Source organism: Bombus terrestris, chromosome 6 (assembly GCF_910591885.1).
Source record: "Bombus terrestris chromosome 6, iyBomTerr1.2, whole genome shotgun sequence".
NCBI lineage: Eukaryota > Metazoa > Arthropoda > Insecta > Hymenoptera > Apidae > Bombus > Bombus terrestris.
The window spans coordinates 13,984,006-14,004,551 of NC_063274.1; the positions used below are offsets into that span (position 1 = coordinate 13,984,006).

At 40.6% G+C, this 20,546-nt stretch overlaps 1 protein-coding gene across 1 annotated transcript in view; it reads left to right on the forward strand.

The window, feature by feature from the left end:
• The window catches only part of LOC100647577 (RNA-binding protein MEX3B), a 73,497-nt gene extending 54,112 nt beyond the window's left edge, over window positions 1–19,385 (forward strand). The window contains exon 2 of the mRNA XM_003396137.4: window positions 3,574–19,385. Coding sequence (XP_003396185.1) covers window positions 3,574–4,550 — 977 coding nt within the window. The 3' untranslated portion in view covers window positions 4,551–19,385. The remainder of the gene's footprint in view (window positions 1–3,573) is intronic.
• The last annotated feature ends 1,161 nt before the right edge of the window (window positions 19,386–20,546 follow it).

Consider the following 20,546-nt stretch of genomic DNA (forward strand, 5'->3'; position numbering starts at 1 on the left):
AACTTCGATTGTGAGAATTTTCATGAAAATTGCCCTCCATATACCTCCTCCCTCTTTTCCACCGTTTTTCAACTGAATAGTCACACCAGTGTTATCCACCAGTGTTCGCGTTTCAGCCTTTCAGAATACCAGTTCTCGATCGTAGAACATTCCGATTTAATCGAAGATCGTAACCTCGTTTAGCTACCAACAGAGGAATTGCATACTTTTGGCAAACGCACTGATCTCAAAATGAAATACGCGTTGGCGACGCTATATCGAATCCTTGAGCGAGAATTTATGGCGTTAACGAAGAAAGTGGGACGAATATATAGTCGGGTAATTTTTGGTCGCGGAAATTTCGGACGAAAGAACCCAATTTTCGTTTGTCAGCTTCTCGTTCTTCAAACGGCAGACTAAATTGGTTTGGTAATGAGACGCGGGCAACGTTGTAATTTCCTCCCATTGGGCGCTACTTTTGCCCGTGTTTCTTCAAGGTCTCTTGAAAGTTCCGCGGCGTGTTAACGCGACGCATCCTTCGCGGTCCCGCGAGTTTATCGAAATCGGACCTGCATGCGCCGGGGAAGGGTTTCAAAGAACCACAAACCTTACAGTGATGTGTCTCGTATATGGAGATTCAGCGGTTGAGAGAAAAACTGTGAAAGGGGTGGAGGAGCGGGAACGTGGGTAACCGTTGAATGAATATAATCGTCGAAGGTAAACCGGCTGGAAGGAAGAAACGAGACAGGAGAGAAGGTTGGGTACAATGGGTTCCGAAAATAAAGCGTGATCGATGAAACTGAAACAGGATTTACCCTAGCGATTCGAGGACATGCGTGGACGCGTTTCTTCTTACTTTCTTCAAATATTTTTGCGTTTAACCGTCACACACTTTTCACCTGGTGATTTAAGACTAGTGCGTACATGTGCGAAAAATCTAAAATCGTTGGGAAAAAGACGCTTTGATTAACGAACATGATCAATTCCTTGGTCGTCTATTTTTACGCAGTTTCTATAGTACAATAATAGCGTTATGTCTGCGTGACTAACGACACTCACAGTGAAAATTGCGTTCTTTACCCTGAAACTTTTCATTAAAACGAAACCAAGTATTCCGGTTGTATACTCGTTCCACCTTCTTTGTTAATCTCAATTTCGTTTTCCAACGAAAGAAGGACTTTTTATGTTTCAATCGATTAAACGAGTTATTCGTTAACGAAAATGCCAGTTAGGTCGATTGCAGTCCTTGCAAATATAGTTACGATGTGATTTATTTGTAACATCTATACATAGATAAAGGAAATGATTACACCCGAGAGATTAGGAATCCTAGTAACGAATTAGTATAAGAAAATCTGTAGAATAAAATCATAATTCTTATGTTTCTAAAATCTAAGGAATTTTGTAAGAAGTCGGTCGAAAACGAACAAAATAAAGCTGAACATGAACGAAGAGAACATGGTACTTTTCCACGATAAATTTCCCGAATTCAAGAGAATATCGCGGATGAGAGCGACCCTATCTGTGGTTATGGTCGCAATTACGCTCGCGCCCCCGAGACGACCTCGCGCCGCAACTTATGTCCCTTTCCTCTCGCGTTTAAACGCTTCGAACCGCGTCGTGGCGTGCAGTTAAGGCCATATCGATGTCAAGATTGTGCCGCAGCGGCCGTCCCTGAAGAGCCGTGGACGCCCGTGACATTGTCGCGTCGCGCAAGGACTGCGTAGTCAAGCAAGGGAACCGTCTAAACGATCCAAAGAACGTTTTCAGTCAGTGTTTTCTTTCCCTTTCTGGTACGTTACTCAATGAGCAAAAATGTCGTCCGATTTTGATCGAATAAATGGAGTTGCGTGTCACTATCTGATGACCCTTTGGTTTTGTGGAAAGCTACGATCGATAGTCCGTTTCGTGATATTTATACGTGGCTCGTTCGGTCGATCATTTTGATTGACTTTCTTAGGATAATTATTATATAAGCTGCTTATTTGCTAAATCTGCAGAAAACGAAAAGTAGGGAAAATCGATGAAATTATATAATATAAGCATCGATCGCTTTGGTACTTCAATATCAGAATGGAAGTTATACGAAAAAACATACGATCCACATAGAGAACCATCTTTTTGTCCATATATTTCGTAAGAAATCATTCGAATCTCCAAAAAAATATTGCTGTACGTCCACGAAATTTCTATTGTGGAAGTTACAAATTTTATTACTCTGCCCAATGTACTAATTCTAGTGCACGGTATACGTATATAGTGTACTGTCCCGACAACCTATCCGGATTACACTCGAGCGTATTCGAATCTATCGCGTGTCCAATTTCCACCTGAAAGAATCCAACTTTCCTGTACGACTCAAGTTCAGAAACGTCGTGTGATTTACGATGGCGACCGTTCGATAAACGCAATTAAAATGCTCTCTAATGAACGTGGAATCGTTCGGAAGGCGAAGAAACGGATAGGAAGGAGGCAAAGGTATGCGAAGCCGGGGGCGGGGAGCTCCGCGTGTGTCGCGCGTTCGTTGGTGCGCCGAAGGAGAGAGTGAACTGAATGAAAGGGAGGTTGGTGAAAGAGAGAGAAAGGGAGAGGAGGATGCGAAGACCGCGAAGGATAGCCGCGGGAAGGAGAAAGGTTGGACGCTGGGAAGGAGACGGAACGCAGAAGGTGGCCGAGCGCGAAAGAAGGAAAGGGAGAGGAGTGGTTCACCTGCATTGCTAGCATTGCGCCGGCTCAAGGCCAGAGAGTCTGCGAGACCGAGGACCAGACCGGGTCGGGACCTCCTTCCTTCCAGTTTCCTGCACCCTGCCCTCTCTCTGCCTCTCCGCCGTCGTTTTCTTCCTTCTCTCCACATGGCATCCCACCGCTCTCTTACAGCTTCTCCTTTTTCGTACCACGCGCAGATCTCGCTATGCGTCTGTTGTTCCTCGCGTACAGACAATTGCGTCATGACAAAGACTCTGCTCCTCCGACGGAGCACCGACACCGTCAACCACCTTCCGCAGAACTGCGATCAGTCGTGGGCTCGCGAGCTACGTGTACTTGGAAGGATGCAGTTTTTTCAGACTCTCGGTTGATTTGGTAGAGATGGGAGGAAGCGTGGGTTGTGAGGATAATTCGATGACTTGGTTGTTGGTACGAGTGAATTAAGATATATATACTTGGGACGCACGTCTTGGCGAGGTGTAATTCCCTTGCTGATTAATGATTCTTCTGGTCATTTGTTTGATTTATATCGGCGTATAATTGCGTTTTATAGGTGGTTGTAGTTTTGTGAATGGAAAGGATTCATCTTAAGGATGGACTCGGAAGAATGACTTGCAGGATATGTAGATAAATCATACATATTTGTACTAATGCTATTTATCTTGAAATGAGAAAGGACGACAGTCTTTAAATTTCGATATTCATAAGACTTGCTATATTCATATGATACGCGTATAAAATTAATTAAGAAAAGAGAAGGAGAGAAGATCGATTACGTTTAGCATTTCGATATAATAGCGTTCTTAGAAAAACACGATGAAAACTTAATTTCGTGTGTTGGTTTCCAAGAAACTTGTAACTAAACGATCGTTTCTGGTTTGATTGCAGGTTGTAAAATCAAAGCACTGCGAGCGAAGACCAACACTTACATCAAGACGCCAGTGCGTGGCGAGGAGCCGGTGTTCGTGGTAACTGGACGTAAGGAGGATGTGGCGCGTGCAAAGCGCGAGATCCTGTCAGCCGCGGAGCATTTCTCCCAGATCCGCGCGTCGCGCAAGAGCTCGTTGGGCGCGTTGTTGGGCGCACCTCCTGGACCACCAGCGTCCGTACCAGGCCACGTGACGATTCAGGTACGAGTCCCGTACAGAGTAGTGGGCCTGGTGGTAGGACCGAAAGGCGCGACCATCAAGAGAATCCAGCATCAAACGCATACCTACATAGTGACACCCAGTCGTGACAAGGAGCCTGTGTTCGAGGTGACCGGACTACCCGAAAGCGTGGAGGCTGCGAGACGCGAGATCGAGGCACACATAGCACTTAGAACCGGCACAGGAGCGACCCTCGACGATTCGGAACTGCTAAGCGTGCTCTGTCGCGGTGGCTTGGGCTCGATCCTTGGTTGCCTCGATCCACCAGGCTCGAACGGTTCGAACGGATCAAGTGGAGCATTTTCCAGCAGCGGAAGTTGCAGCAGCTCGTCCAGTAGTTCCGGTGCACCTGGAATAAACGATCTGGTGGCGATTTGGGGAGCCGGCATGGAAAGGGACGAAGGACTAGGCGAGTCGCCATCGTTCGAGTCCCAGACAGCGTCCGCCTCTTCGATTTGGTCGTTCCCAGGCGTTGCGTTACCCTCGAGGCCATCACCGCCGGCATCAGCGAGTCCGACGTCACCCACGGATTCACTGTTGGGTGGTGGACGACGGGAATGCGTGGTGTGCGGCGATAAGGAGGTCACCGCTGCTCTCGTACCATGCGGACACAATCATTTCTGCCTGGACTGCGGCAACCGGGTCTGCGAGAGTTCGGATCCTAGTTGCCCCATCTGCTCCAGGCCTGTCTTACAGGCGCTTCGCATCTTCTCTTAAACACCGGTCAAAGCCAGCAGAGATCCTACAGGCTCTTGGTACAGCGGCTGTAACATCGATTCTCATCATTAACAATCATCTGCTTTTCAAATTTTGGCGGCTCATCCAGGAACGACGGCGCTGGAGAACGCCCACCCCGAATTTTTCCATATATTAAAAGCCTCGTGTTCCCCCGTTCGTTACGACTACAGCCGTGAGATTCCACGGCGACAACGGGGGAGCGGACGCGCACAATGTCTCAATTCCACTGCTGCCAATAATCTCTTCTACGCGCCGGGAATGCCCTGATATAAATGCTAACTTGTCGCGTCGTTCCCGCCGACCGAATACAACGAAGTCAGCTTTTAAGTTCTACAAGAATATATAGAACGAGAGAGAGGGAGAGAAAGAGAGGTTAAAAAGAAAGATAACATACTCGCTCATTCATTGTCATCGTTTTCATACTTTTACCCTTGGTATATAACGTAAAGTGTAGTAGATATCCTGGCTCGCAGGTTTATGCACAAGATCAACACGTCGAATGAATGGCGTCGGAGCTGACGCGTGATTGAGAGCAATGAGTGACACACTCGGTTCTCTGTGTTCGTACCATGGTGGATGTCACATGTTTCTGTTACGTAAAAGAAGGACGATTCGTTTGGCTTTGCCGCTTATGGGGTTGCCTTCGAACTATCGGGAAAAAGTTTGACGCGCACGGTTCAATACCTTCGTAGTAACGAGACTGTTGACCACCGAGATGTTACTTCGCTCGGATAAAATACGAATTAGTATTGAAGGTAGTGCGTTTCATATCGATTGCAATAACATTCCATTCGCTGATTGTATTCACGTCACGGTATATTCTCGTATTTTTCTACAAATTCTTTTCGAATCGAAGGCAGTCTAGATAATGGAATGGAACGAATTAATCGAATCAATCGAATCTCCATCGACAACGTTTTAATTAGCGTAGACGTTATTTTTTTATATAATTGACAATCCACGAACGAGAGTCAGCACTCTTCGATAACACGTGCGAGAATAAAACATTCATAGTCTTTGAATATTTTTGTATGTTGTCCTTCTTTCACGTATCGATGCACGGAACGATTGAAACCGTAATTGCCATTGCATTATTCTCCGCGAAACATTATGAAACACTATATCAAAGGTGCTTGCAAACACTGAGAAATAAAGTTTTTACGAATTCTATATTTTTATTTAGGAAGCGTACCAATCGTCGTAAACGTCCTATTTATCGTTCTGAACGTTTTATGGAAATTACGAGTTTCGATTTCCATCAGCCATGATTTGGCTTTTGAATAGCCAAAAGCGCAGTTGCGGTGGTGTACATTCGCTCTCTCGATCGTTACGCTCTTCGCGTCTTTTGCGATCACGTGACTCCCAGTTCAAAGATGGAGACGTAAAAACAGCTGATAATATAAAAACGAGATAATTTTGAAAAAAAGGTGCGTATGAAGATCCTTTATTGTTATTCTTCCTTATAACTAAACGAACAGGCAATGTGAATCTCAGAGAACATGTTAAAAATGCTTTTGTATGTTTTGTAAAAGTTTCCATGATGAATTGAGTATAGTTTGTCGCGTGGTTGCAAGGTGTGTTTGGTGGTAATCAATCAAACGATTTAAATCGAGTGTCAAAATGAGAAGCGATATAGAGGATGGTCGTGCATCTTTCGATAGTTCAGCTTTCGAAGTTTCTCCGCTAATAATTTATAGGATTAATCGAGCAATCGTAACAAATGAAATATCCTTGAAATATTTATTATCTCGTCGCTGCTCTCATCTCATGACAAGTGAAAACTTTTCACGAAAGCGACTCTATCGGTAGATGTATCGACACACGATGGACTTTCGAGACCTGCGAGCTCGTCGTACATAATCGCAGCGAACGATCACCGAAAAAAAATTGCCCATATTTGACGTAACTTATAACCTAGTACACGCTCACTCATACCTATACATACACATTACACGTACACATATTACAGACATACAGCCGATCTCATCATTATATATAACAAGCACACGTCGCACCAGAGAAGAAAGATTTAAAAAAAAAAGAATATACAGGGTGAGTGGTCACGTGTCCCTCGATTTGCCGCAAAATTACTTAGATGATAGTATTATTAAAAACGGCGTGCCCGTCCCACCCAGGTTCCCTCGCTACTAGAGTATTATATCTTACATTTATATAAGCGAAATAGCAATTCAAATAATAATAATAATAATAATAATAATAATAATAATAATAATAATAATAATAATAATAATAATAATATATTATAAATATAAAAAGCATAAATAAATATATAATATATATATATATTATATATATATATATATATATATGTATAATGTCAGGAAAGAAAAGGCTGACAAGTAAGAAGGATGATATTTTATCGAGGAGATTTAGATTTTGTATTTTTCGCGCGTTTCGTCGACGGGACCTACGGGTGGTCGGGGACAGCTACACACGCCGGGTGACAAAATATATGAAAATTATTATTAAGAGTTCTATAAAAAAAAAGAAAATAAAAAAAAGCGAAGGCAAAAAAAGAAACAAACTAAAAAAAAAAAAAAAAAAATCGAGAAATAGAGAAAAAGGAGACACTGCTTAAAGGTAAACAAAATGTTTTAAGATTATACGGTGCATCGCGGGAACGCGTGAGCCAACTTCTCCCTGATTGCTGAAAGGAACGAGAACAAGGGAAAAAAAAAAAGAAAGGAGAAAAAAAAAATAACGCCGTCGGTCGATTCCCAGGAGAGTATTCTTCGAATCCTAAGGAATAATCCGAGTAACAATTTGCACTGCAAAAGGGAACTAAACTGATGTATCTTTCGTTGTGGGGATCGATGACCCGTGTATATTTAGCTTTTCTTTCGACAAGTCGTGATTATATTATTACATATTGTATTATTCTATCGCATGGATATATATATCAGATGCTATTAGTATGTGTCATTCTACTAGAGGAAGGACGAACTTGCATTTTTAGTTTTTCTATTTCACGGTCTCTTTTCCTCATTCTTCCTCGCGGACATCCTCATAAACGACTATCGTGATTTCTTGGATATGCCACCAGCGTGTGCGTTTGAGGCAAAGAAATTGCGATACTCGTCGTTCAACACGAACGAGAGGGTGGCCGGTACATGTCTTTACGTCCCGCTGTGTTGCAGTTCACTTCCTTCCTTTTTTTTCTTCTTCTTTCAGCGAGAAACAGTGTTACTCGTTGTTTGTTCGCGTAATCGTACTTCAGAAGGGAAAGAAAGCTGGACGAACGGTTTCTATCGGCTGAAGAACGCGATGTACGCGTTGGCCCGCTTCTTTTTTCTTTTTTTCCGATATTAAGAGTAGAAAAAAGCCGAGGGACGAAACTACTTCCCCTTTTTTGACTCCTATTTTATATTTATGCTGACTTCGATGTCGAGTACTATCGCCCGTTCTACTTTCCTCTAGCTCTTTCACATTCACGTGATTCTTCCTCGTTGTCTGTTACTGGAACTGCTGTACGAAGCTGTTCCTCTCCTTTCGTTTTCTGTTTTCCTTCTATCTTCAAATCGTCGAAAACTTCTTGTCAATCGTTGCCATTTTTAAACGAAAATATGCTCAAGGCGCAGCTCCGAACAAGTCGAGGTATATTATTAATACATATTACACATAAAATATATATATATATATATATTATATATAATATACGTCATCCAATGTTGTCGGATGTTCAAATAGAAAGAGGATATTTTTTCGGTCGTTCGAGCTGCAGCTCTGTATAGCGGGTGCCTCGGTAGTTTCTCAGCTGGACCCACCCCCCTTCGTTTTTTATTTTATAATATTAATTATTATTATTTTTATTTTGTAATGTCTTTTTTTAATCGTTCAGCAGATGTCTTTGTTCACTATGTGTTTTGTTTTGAACGACCCCGTCCTAGCAAACCCTGATGCCCAAAAACCACCCCCTTTACCCGTGTCATTCTTTTCGTACGACAGGAAACAATAAACAAGAGAAAACTCTTCCTTCTTATCAAAAAAAGAAACGCGTTCTCTTCGCGAGCTACCCGTTATTCGAAATAGACACAAGCATTAGGTACACACTTTCACACGGGCATACATACTCCCTCCCGAATCCCTACGAACAAGTTCACACTTAGCTTTTATACAGGATCGCGCTACATTTTAGCGCCAATGTATATTAGATATGTATGTACAATATTATTATTTGTTGCTCCGCAGGACATCACTCATCCTGTCACATATGAATGACAAGTTCACGCGTAGACGCATGAAATCCTTCTAAATGTACGTTTACACACATCCATACACTTGTACACATGTACATACACGTTCAAAAAACATACACACACGTGAACGTAATCTAACACGCACTAATACACATATAAACACACATATAACACACATAGATCAAACACGCGCGAAAAATAAAGTCTTATATATATACACACATATGTATATATATTATATATATATATATACATATATATAGAAGCATTATATGTATACATATGTATATTATAATCGACACTCGAGAGAGAGAAAGGGAGAGAGAGAGGTTTATTATATTTAAGTTCGAGGCAAATAAATTCTATATTTTTTCTATGTTAAGTATAAATTAGAGAGATTGTGAGAATGAATGAGAAGAATGAATGGTAATGGCAAGAGAAAACGAAAAGAAGTGTAAAAGATATGGTGATGACATAAACATATATTATATTATATTATTATATTATATATTATATATTATTATTATTATTATTATATTATATTATATTATTATATTATATTCTATATATATACATATAAACTATATTTATAGGTACTCTCTTTAGCATCTACGTTCGGATATATGGGGACGTCGTCGCGCAGAGTATAATATAAAGGAACAAAAAACGAAAAAGATGGTGAAAATAGAGAAAGACGGTCGGCGTGCTTGTACATGCATACGTAGATCATGTCAGATAAACTGTCATTAACTTCGCTGCATAAAGTCTGATCTGATTCTCGCAGTTCGAGATCTGAAAAAGGGGTGAGAATGGGTGAAGGGGAAGGGAAAGCACGAGAGAAAAAGTAAAAAAGGGAAAGAAAATGAACGCGAAAAAGATACAGGCGCGAGTTTTCGCTCTTCTTGCGTTTTTTCTTGTTTCTTCTTCTTTGACGGAATTTTCGAATATCGCGCCGCAGTTCTTGTCGCGCGCTAGAGAAAAGACGGGGACTATCGACGATCGCGGAACGGACGGACGAGAATACGTCGCTGGACTCTGTGTGGTTGTGTTGGTATTTGCTCGGCAAAACTGCTGGTACTTGCTCGAACGTGGAGAAAGAACGGGTGAAACCGAAAACGTCTCGTGAGATAAATCGAGAGATGACAAGGGTGGTGGAAAGGAATAACAGTGGGTGGTTGCCAAAATTCGAAGCGCGTCTCGTTGTACTCGCGAAACAACCTCGACGTGCGTCAAAACGAAGTGTCTGCATGAAAAGTGCAGTAGAATTAAAGCAATTTGTCAACGATAATATCCATAGCCGTGGCTCCCTTCGAGGCGCGTGTTCGACGGCGTCGATGTGCAGCGAAACTCGGTTCACTCAGGGCCGTCTTCCCAATGTACCACGAATGATCCACTGGGAAAGTCGCGGTTTAATACGTATAACTGACAGAGGTAGCCTTGCTGACCGCACGTAGATCGCGCCCACGCTCGCCGTTACGCAGTCTTCCCTTCTCCCGACGCGCGATTCCGGAAGACGATACAGCTCTGTGTGTTTAGTGTGCCGGGTTCCGTGGCAAGATTATCACGAACAAAAGAGTAACAATTTGTCGAGAACCTCCGCTAGACTTTAGGACGACTACTGCTAGATAACACTTAACCGATTCACCGACGCGTCAGGCAGCCTTCACTTTGGCCGAGGTTCCGACATATCGCGGCAGAGTCGGCGTCATCGTTCCTCACGATCGTCATCTTCGTCAGTTAGGTCACTGCACGTGTGACGTGCGCTGCTTTGCAACGTTCACGGCGCACGCGTACACGTTGTTTCGTGTTCTCGCTCCAATTTCGCACTTATTACCCACCGATAACGCCGTCGCGACCATCGCTGTCTCGACTTTCGTTCGTTTCAGCGGACGAACAAGCATCGTTCGTGGCAATGCGTTCGCCATCATCTCCAGCCACTTTTGCTAACGTCCGTCGAGTCGATCCAAAGTTAGAGCAGAAGGGATCGCGACGAGTCGATTCGTTCTTCCGTTGCGTCGAGCCGCGTGCTAAGGGTGACGATTGCTGTTTTTGTTCTCAAGAAGACAACTTTTCGCTAATCGAGGTTGTGCGTTAATCTTCCTCCTTGACCGTGTACCATCGATTATAGAGTATCGATCAGACGCTAGACCAGAAGGGTAGCGAGATTTGCAGTGCCATACGTGAATCAAAAGTTGTTCGCTATGTTCTTCTACCAATAAATGTCGATTTCGACTAGCTGCTATGTTGTTCTACGATGGCAAGGTTAGTTTAGCGACGGTGTTCATTCTTATCCGGGCATTTTTTTCCACGCGATTCACCCACCGCACGCGCCAATCAATCGTTTCTTCGATGAGTCGTTCAGCAGGAGGAGAGACCGCCCGATCTTCTTATTAATTGGTTGAAGTGGAATAGTTTGGAAGCAGAATGATGGAAATGATCGCGTAGAATTTTTCCGGGGTGTTCTTTATCCGCGAGACGCGGAACACGGACGTTGTCTGGCCCCGCAGTTCCTTTTTCACTTAACGTTCAATCGTTTTCAGTGATATTAGTCAATGATGTGTCAGACGGACAAAGTATTATACACTTGCGGCTTAATTATGTTTCCCTGTTTATGTTTCTAATTCGACTTTACCTCTATTTTACGCATTTCTAAATTGTTTATGCGGTTTTGAAAAAATTATTATAAGTAAATTACGTAAATGCCATTAAAAGAGTGATATATATATACAGTATATATTTTTTTATAAATATCGCATGTGATGTGTTATTTTATTGTTATTTATTCTGTTCTTCGTTGTTTTATGTGGAGCTAATGAAATATTATTTTTTTATCGAGTTAACAAACGGAAAATACGGCGAAATTTATTAAAATCGAAATGGAACATTATTAATTGTTTTGTTAAATGTATTCTTAAAAATCTCGTTTACTTCATACGATTTTTCTTTGCTTTACTTCTTTTTCGCGAATAAAAACGTCTAATCGCGACGTTGCATAATCTCTCGCGGACCAATCATCGTATGATCTCAGTTGCTGTTTTTCGACTTCGCGACCGACAGTTTACGATCGTCCCGGGGCGCCGCTTTCCTTCTATGGAAGTGGTTTTATCAGATCGATACAACGCGACCAGTCTGACACATTTCATCGGCACCAAATCCTGATGGATCACGGACAGAGACACATTCAGGAATATCAAACTTGTCGGTGGATCGTTGCTCGCGGTGTGTATCTCTCGTTCAAAGGCGAATTACGCGACCATTTCACGATTTACAACCTTCTTGCTTCCCGTAGAAATCGATAAAGCAGGAAATCGTGGCGTTGTCCCTTCGAACGCAACGCTGGTAAACCCTCGTAGCGACTTCGCCGCGATTTGAGTGACAGGGCATGCTGTGTATTCTTTGTAGCGCGTTCTTTGTAGGAGGCATTTACCGCGTTTTAACGTAACGAGTAATAAAATGTCGTCTAAGGTTAACTAATATCGTAATAATCGTATTAAAGCGTAACGTATAATGATTATTGATATAGCCATTGGCTGTGACCGATAACTGCCATTTTCGTAAAAAAAAAGAAAAAAAAAAGAAACAAAGACGAGAGAAATAAGACGGGAAGTTGTTTTAGACGGGTCTGCGAACACAGACGTCGGCGATATCACTGTCGCCGCGTCGTGAGAATACCAGTACTGTGCGCGGACACGTGCTCACACCATACACACGCACACACACACACGCACGAACACATCTACATGTACGAACACACACGAACACGTTAATGAAACGGATACACGCGATTGGGTCGCCATGTCGAGAAAAACGCGAGAATTTCGGTTTCGAGAAATGGGACGACGAAAAAACCGGGGGGGATTTGGTGAAACGATAACGGAGGACGATATGACGATGGTGAAAATGAGATACGAGAACTACTAGGAAGGATCCGGAATCGTCGGTTTTTCCTGAAGTTGTAGCGATCAAAGGAGAATTTCGGTGCGAGATAGGAAAACAGCTCTGGCACGATAGAGACGCTTTCAAAAAGATGGTTGTTCAACGGAATAAGGTTCGAATTGACGCGGAGAAAGGGTGAAACGACGCGAGTATCGAGCAATTGCGAGAGAGAGAGAGAGAGAGAGAGAGAGAGAGAGAGAAAGAGAACACGTACACCCACACGACGATACATATCTCAAAGAATAATAACTAAACGTAAGGGAGATTAAATAAACGTTAATAGATGACGGAGTAATAAGGAGAAAGAAAAACTTTGATGAAGATGGATGAAAACGGATTATAAATTAATTATAGGTATATCGAGACGTATATATATATATATATATAAATATATATATATATATATATATATTATAGAAACAGAGAGAAAGAGAATGAAAGAAAGAGAGAGAGAAAGAAAAATAGATGATCGTTGTTGCTTAATTTGTCCGTATTTACTATATTATTATATTCTATTAAATAGCTATATATTTGATTATTAATTATTATTAATTATATTATTAATATTATTATCATTGAAATCATTATTATTATTAGTCTATATATAGTATGTATGCATATATTTCATATCAATTTCTGTGCATAGCGCATAGCGCTAGCATAGCGATTCGCTGGATCGGTTTAAAGCTTGGCACGGAATTATATTTTTTGTTTGCCGTTCAGTTGAAACGCTGTTTAAAGATTGTTTTATCCCTTTAGAACGACTGCTATCGATCAATCGCAGCCGACAGAGATTCTACTCTCAGTTATATAACGAACTGAATTTTTCCTCGCGGAAATCAAACTTCGTTGCTGCGACACTTTCTTCTTCTATTTTCCTTTATATTCTTCTATTGCGTTCTAAAATGGGGTTATTGCCTTGTTTTCGATCGTTCTCTATCTTTTTCACCTCCTTTCGTGCGCTGTGCAAGCATCGATCAACGATGGATAGTGATTGGATATGAGTGAGATCGTTCGAATATATCTAATATATTATATATATATTATGTATTATAGATACTATATACACGCGTTTGTATTATCGCGGAGAGAAAAAGAAACAGAAGGCATGCACGTTCGAGGATACGAAGACGCGCAGCTCACTGTATTATTCTATATGGATCGATATAAATGGCGCGGTAGTACGTCGATCATATCGAACTCAAGTTCTCGAACGTGCCACCGCACAATTACTTACTCGAACTACTTACTCGTCTACTTAATTGTCGCAAAGGACGAACGAAAGCGTAGCTGTGCTCAGTTTACTGCGTTCGCAATCGTTGCACGCGCGCATCACCGTCGATCCATCGAGATATCACGTAGCGAGCGTAGCCATTTCAGTTTCCTCAGCGACTCCGTTCGTCTTGCGTTCATGTCAAATCTGTTTACGCGCGTTTGCACAAATTATAATTTATTTTTGTTACCGTATGTACTGCGCTGCGAGTAAAGGAAATAATTGTTATACGTAAAGGTTAGATTCAGTGGTAGATTAGAGAGTGTTCGTTTATTCTCAGTGAGTCTTGTCCAATATGAATAAATTTAAGTTGGTCAATTTGCTACAAGTTGATATTGTTGCGAACTATGGCCACGAAGTTATTGAAGATGTCATATGGAAGCTAGATCAAATAGGATATAGTCACGTAATTATAATGTGAACGAATTATGTTCTTCAGAAACGGACAGATACAAAGAATAATCACTGAGCTTTGCAATTATCTGTCGGTAAAGGAAAGATAAACGAAGGATGAAGAATAACGAACACACGTAAACAGATTCAGATTGGCGCAAAGACAATCGAACGAGGACGATCGCGAGGGAATGTCGAAAGGGTTAAACATGGTGAAACAGGAAAACATTGTGAATTCTAGAAACAATGATTCTTCGATGGATCGTCGAAATCTCGTGCATATCGATCCTCGTTCTTTTCGACTTTTATTTTGTTCGTTTGTGTTCCTATATATGTAATCTCAAGTTTTCTTATATTAATTTTTTATCCTCGTCTACCTTTTCATTTTATAATCTCTATGTCTTAAGGAAAACTATTTTTTGTTTTAGACATGATTTATTTAAAACTAGTTTTAAGAACAATGAAAGAGAGAACGCTTGTGTGTTCGCGAGAAAACAAGGGCGCGCAGTTTACATGTAGATGCAACGAGTTACAATACGGCTTTCCTTTCTTCGTCAGAGGGAGGGGCGTTTTTTTAGGCAATAGGGGTGTGCGTGTGCATCAATGGCGTGCGTGTGATCATTTGAGGAAGGATTTCCTCGTGAACGCGACGCGATCCGAGGGTGGCAACCGCTCCAAAAACTAGAGAATCAGTATTTCAAAAATCTCTATAGTATATATATAAATGTAAATGTATATTGTAATATTAATATTATATTATTAAGACCAGTATCGTGTGTAACGTTGAAACTCAGTATGTTTCCTCGTTAACTAGAGAGAAATCGAGGTAAAACCGAAAGGGTTGCGAAAACGCGTGTCGAGAATGAAAATCGATATACGAGACTGCGGCGAAGCGCGAAGAGAATAAGATTGCGACGTATTACCTGTAATAATATTTTATCTTTTTTTTTTTCTACTGACAGACCGAAAAGACAGGCGACAAAAGGCGGATGAAATTGAATTAATGTACGGAGAAAAAGAGGATTACCGTAAAATTACGACGTAGAATTATATCTGTAGGTGGAATAGGGTGGGAAGTAAGACGGGGGTGGGTTTGTTAAAAGCAAAAAGAGAAGAAAGTAATTAACTACCGAAACGAATCTGAAACTCATTGAAAAAAAGAAGAATATTTTCCAGTGATCGTATTGCTGAGATGCATGTGAACGTATAGCGCACTACCATAGTAGTCCTATTATTACGATTACGATATACATATTATCTATATATTATAGATTATATATATTGAATGTTGTGCTTAGTATTCTTTCGAGATCCCCTGCGAGGCGACGAGCAAGGGAAAAAGGGAGAGAGATAAAGAAGTAAAAAGATAAAAGTCGATTACTCAAACAAGAATCTTAATATATGTAGCGAAAAGTATTTTATATCCGATATTTTATTAACGTCACTATATTTATCAGCATTATTATTATTATTATTATTATTACTATTATTATTATTATTATTATTATTATTACTATTACTATTATTATCATGATCATTATAATAATTATTATTATTATTAATATGATATTCAACTATCGATATATAATATCTATTCTTAATTAGAGAAATGAGAAATTAAATCGAAAAAATCGTGTATTTTCGTCGGGCACTGGAGAGCGTGAAAGTGCTACCGGCTTGGCCAGACTGTGTCAGATGGACTTGGTGATTATATTTTCGAAATCTTTTCTTCACCGGTGTCTCTGTTTAGCTCCGATTGCGGTCATAAACACGATTTAGAGCTCGAGCATCGAACAATCCCTTGAATGCGTGCACTCTGTTCTCGCGGTCTCTTTCTTATACGATAGTCTGTATATATAGTCTGGTCCAGGTTTTCTGCCAGTCAGGTAATCGAAACAGAAAAGAACTGAAAACCAAAAGTTCTCGGGAAACGAACGGGAAGAAGTGTCGCTCGCGTCTCCTGTCACGTTTTTACATCCAACTTCCGGCTATTCCGCCCTCTTTCCTCGTTTTTCCTGTACGTTGATTGCATCGGCCGCCCCCTTCCCGTTCTTCTTCGACCCTCGTGTCTCGTTCAGTTTCTTCAACGAAACTTCCTTGTTGCTCTTCGAAGGATCCTTCAAAATAGTAAGTTGTTGGATTTTGAGCGAGGAAGTGACGATTCTTCTGGTTCGTCGCACGATACACACGTATTCCTACCTCTGTATCCTCTTCTCCTCGACTTCTTCGTGATCCAGATGGCGGCATATAGATCTACTGTCTAAGCACCCGCGTTAGGAAGGAAAGGTACGAACTGTAGAGCGGATAGATAGAAAAGAAAGAGAAACGGTGGAATCGCTTGCACCCTTCGATGATGATGAGTCATTCTGGGCATTACGGTTTCGCGAGTCCAGATGATTTTCGGACAGACTCGCGTATATCAGAGAAAAAGAGAGTAAGGGGATGGAGAATAGGGAGGGAATGGTTAAAGCAAGATGCTTGGTGAAACGACGACGAAGCGTGTCGCGTATTGACGGGCCACGGGAATCGGTCGCCCCGCTCCGACGATAGCTATAATTAATCCCGTAACGACGTTAACCGAACCAGCAATAATCCATTTGCGACTCGATGCGCCGTGGCCGACGAGCGACGCGGAGGGGTCCGCTTCCGTCAGCAAGTTGCGATCGAAACGATCCGGCCAAAGCTGATCGAACTGATTCCCTCTGGTGGTCGCCCGTTTCTCCACAAATTTACCGGCGTTTGCGTGTTCCGGTCGTCGTCGTCGTCGTCATCATCGTGCAACGTCAACGATTGATATTACGATACAATATGCCTGACCATCCGCTACCGCCTACCATCGTACCGAGAGCGAACTATATACACATAACCGCAGGATACACGACATTATATCATGTACATCATTATATGCATATACACACGTGTAACATATACACGGATCTTACCATACCGCAGCATACCGAACCGTACTGAAATAGAACGAAAACTCTAAAAAATTATTGTATGTAATATCGGTAGTATATTATATCAATAACGACCACCGCTATTATCCATCGCGTAATCTAAAGACAAAATTGTAAACGTGTTTTCTTTTTTCGTAATGAAGAGGGCTGAGAGTGAGACAGAGGGTGAGGTTCATAACGAAAGCTATTTTTGACAGCGTGCAAGGATCGCATGGAGAGGTAGAGGGGGAGAGGAAGGCTTTTTTGAATGAAAGGGAACAAGGAAATTAATCTCCCGGGAAGAGTGTATGTTTCTGCGAGTGAAACTGAATGAATGAAACAAAAAAAAAATATATATATATATAAATATATAATAGAGAAGCTACGAGTTTATTATTTTCTATATTTTTTTATGTAATTTTACGGACATGCGATAATATATTACTATTATTATTATTATTATTATTATTATTATTATTATTATTATTAATTTTATTATTATTATTAATATTATGAATATTTTAATATATAATATGATTTTCATACATCGTGTACTTATGTTTTCTTTCCTGTGTTCTTCTCTGGTTGTTTATAAACGCTTTGTGTTTGATTGATTATCGTTGTATCAACATGAAATATAAATAAATTTGTCACATTGAAAAAAGCAAAATAATTAGAATTATAAAACGATCAAGACATAAGATATTTATATATGAATATATTATATACATATATACATATATAAAATGATATATATATATATACACACATATATATATATAACCACGTAGTCGTTCATAGATAATGTTTTCACTTGGTTCTCCCGCGTTGATTCGTTGATGATGTGATCATTTTCTATTATTATCTTTGTAATATCGCAATCAAATGGAGGAAGCGGAAAGTGACATACAAAAAAAAGAGAAAGAAAAGAGGGAAAAAGCAAAATCAAACACATGTCAGACGCGACAACCTGACCATCCTGTTTTTTAATTATTAAAGCAAATATATTTTACAATTATTAATATATCATTACGATTATAATTATCATTACTATTAAGTTTATCGCTATCATTACAATATATATATTATATATATCATTATCATCACCGATATTATATAGTTATTAACTACGCATACAATTATCAATTAACGCCTGCGATTATTAAAACTATCGAGTAACGATTATAATTGTTCACGATAAGGACACGGATCCAAGCTACTTATCGAAATGCATATTTTATCCCGTAATATATTTTTATCGGATGATTTTTTATATTTATATAATATATATACATATATATAATATATATTATATTATTATATTGTGAAAAGAAAAAAGAAACAGGTAGAAAACGAAGCATTTTTGAGAAATAATCTTGTAACACGGTGTCGCGAGTGCCCGGAGACGTTGGATGTCGTATTTTTTCATAATTTGCATCGCGGACATCCCCGTCGACTGCCAATCCTACTTCCAAAATTGTTTATTTTTATACGATGCGAATAGAAACTTGTGTTGAAGTATTCTGTTCTTTTGATTAGAACGTGAGTGGACACGTCGTGTGCTTTTCCTTTGTATCAAATTCGATCTTGCGAATGACGTCGGTTATCCGCGATCTCTTCGACAAGAGGGAGAAGAAGTAAGAGGAAAGAATAATAAAACGAAATCGATATTTCTGTGGTCTAAATGTAAGAAGTAATTCCTACGAAGCGGTATCCGATATTTTATTAAACAAGAAAGGAGTAGGAAGGGTTCGAAAGTGAGAAAAAAAAAAGAAAGAAAGTACGAAACGAAGAAAGCAACACGTACACATGCATTACACCTACTGGAAACGAGTTTAATAAAATGTTACGTGATTTTTATACATCGACTGTTAATTTCTCATTTTTTCTTTTCGTGTGATTTGCGTTTCCCGAACCGTTCACGGTTGCATTTCTCATTTCTCCTTTCTCATTCTTATTTTCTGTCCATATTTATCTTATTTCTGCGTTTGAAATCGTTTTTAAATAAGTGCATAGAATTAAATTGAACGTGGAAATTCACGATCACGATAATGTATCTACTATTTTTATTTATTTTATTTCCTTTCTTGCAATTTCCATCTGCGTTTGTCAGTTTCTCCCTTTTTCATTTCAGACTGTTTAAACGCACCGTTTCGAACTTTATTAATCATCCAAGTGCATTAAATCTCGGACATCGTTAATCATCACTGTCGAGGATAAGGGAATTGTGGTCACGTGGGTTCCGCATTCGATGACGCGGTGGGGTCGCGTGTCCGCATCTAATTAGAAAATCACATTAACCTTTCGTTGCTTCCGTCTATATTCTTCACAGTTGGTCGTTCATCTTGTGTACTTTCCAAACAGAATGTCAATTTTCAAACATCATTTATTAATCTACTGCCTCTAAAGAACGAAGAACGTCTACCTATTTATATCGTTTTCCTCAAACAATCTCAACCACCTCTGTTTAAGCTCCATTAATTACGTTCAGCTATTATCAAGTTAACATCGTGAAAAAGTGAAGAAATCGCCGCGTGGCTTCTGACATGGTCGTCACGGTCCTGGGGGTTGCGTGTCCACGACTAATTAAAAATCGCACGTCAACCTTTCCTTTTTTCTATTTAAAAGCCCAGTCGTTTCTAACGCGTAAAATCACTTATCAATTTTAACCTAATTAATCACAAATACGTATTTAATATCTTTCTCGATTTCTAAACTGAATTTCATCAAACTTTTACTTCTCTATAATCTTTTGATTTTAATAACTCTCTTTTAAGTTTTATCGATTATTTACACGTTCACATTAGGTTAAGTTTATCTTACGTTTGCGTATATTAACTTCATAGGATAGCATCGTGGAGTGTAAAGACGCCGGTGCCACGTGGTATCCGTGTTGATCGCGACGGTCCTGGGGGTCGCGTGTCCTCACCGACCAATGACCGGACGCACGGTACAGGAGCGTGCCGTGAAAATCTGGCCATGCCACCACGGCCTCGCAGCGCGGTTCGGCCGCAAGGGCTGTTGCCCGTTGGGATGGCAACGTCGCATTGCAGCGTTGGGGCTGCGGTCGATGCCGCCGTCGTGACGGTGGCGGCATGTCAGGGTGCGAGGTTGCCGTTCTTCGACACGTTCGCTATCTTTTTCTTTCTCTTCTCATTCCGTTCCCTTCTCCGTATCTCTGTGTATCTTTCGTACAAAAAATCTCCGATTTGGAAGA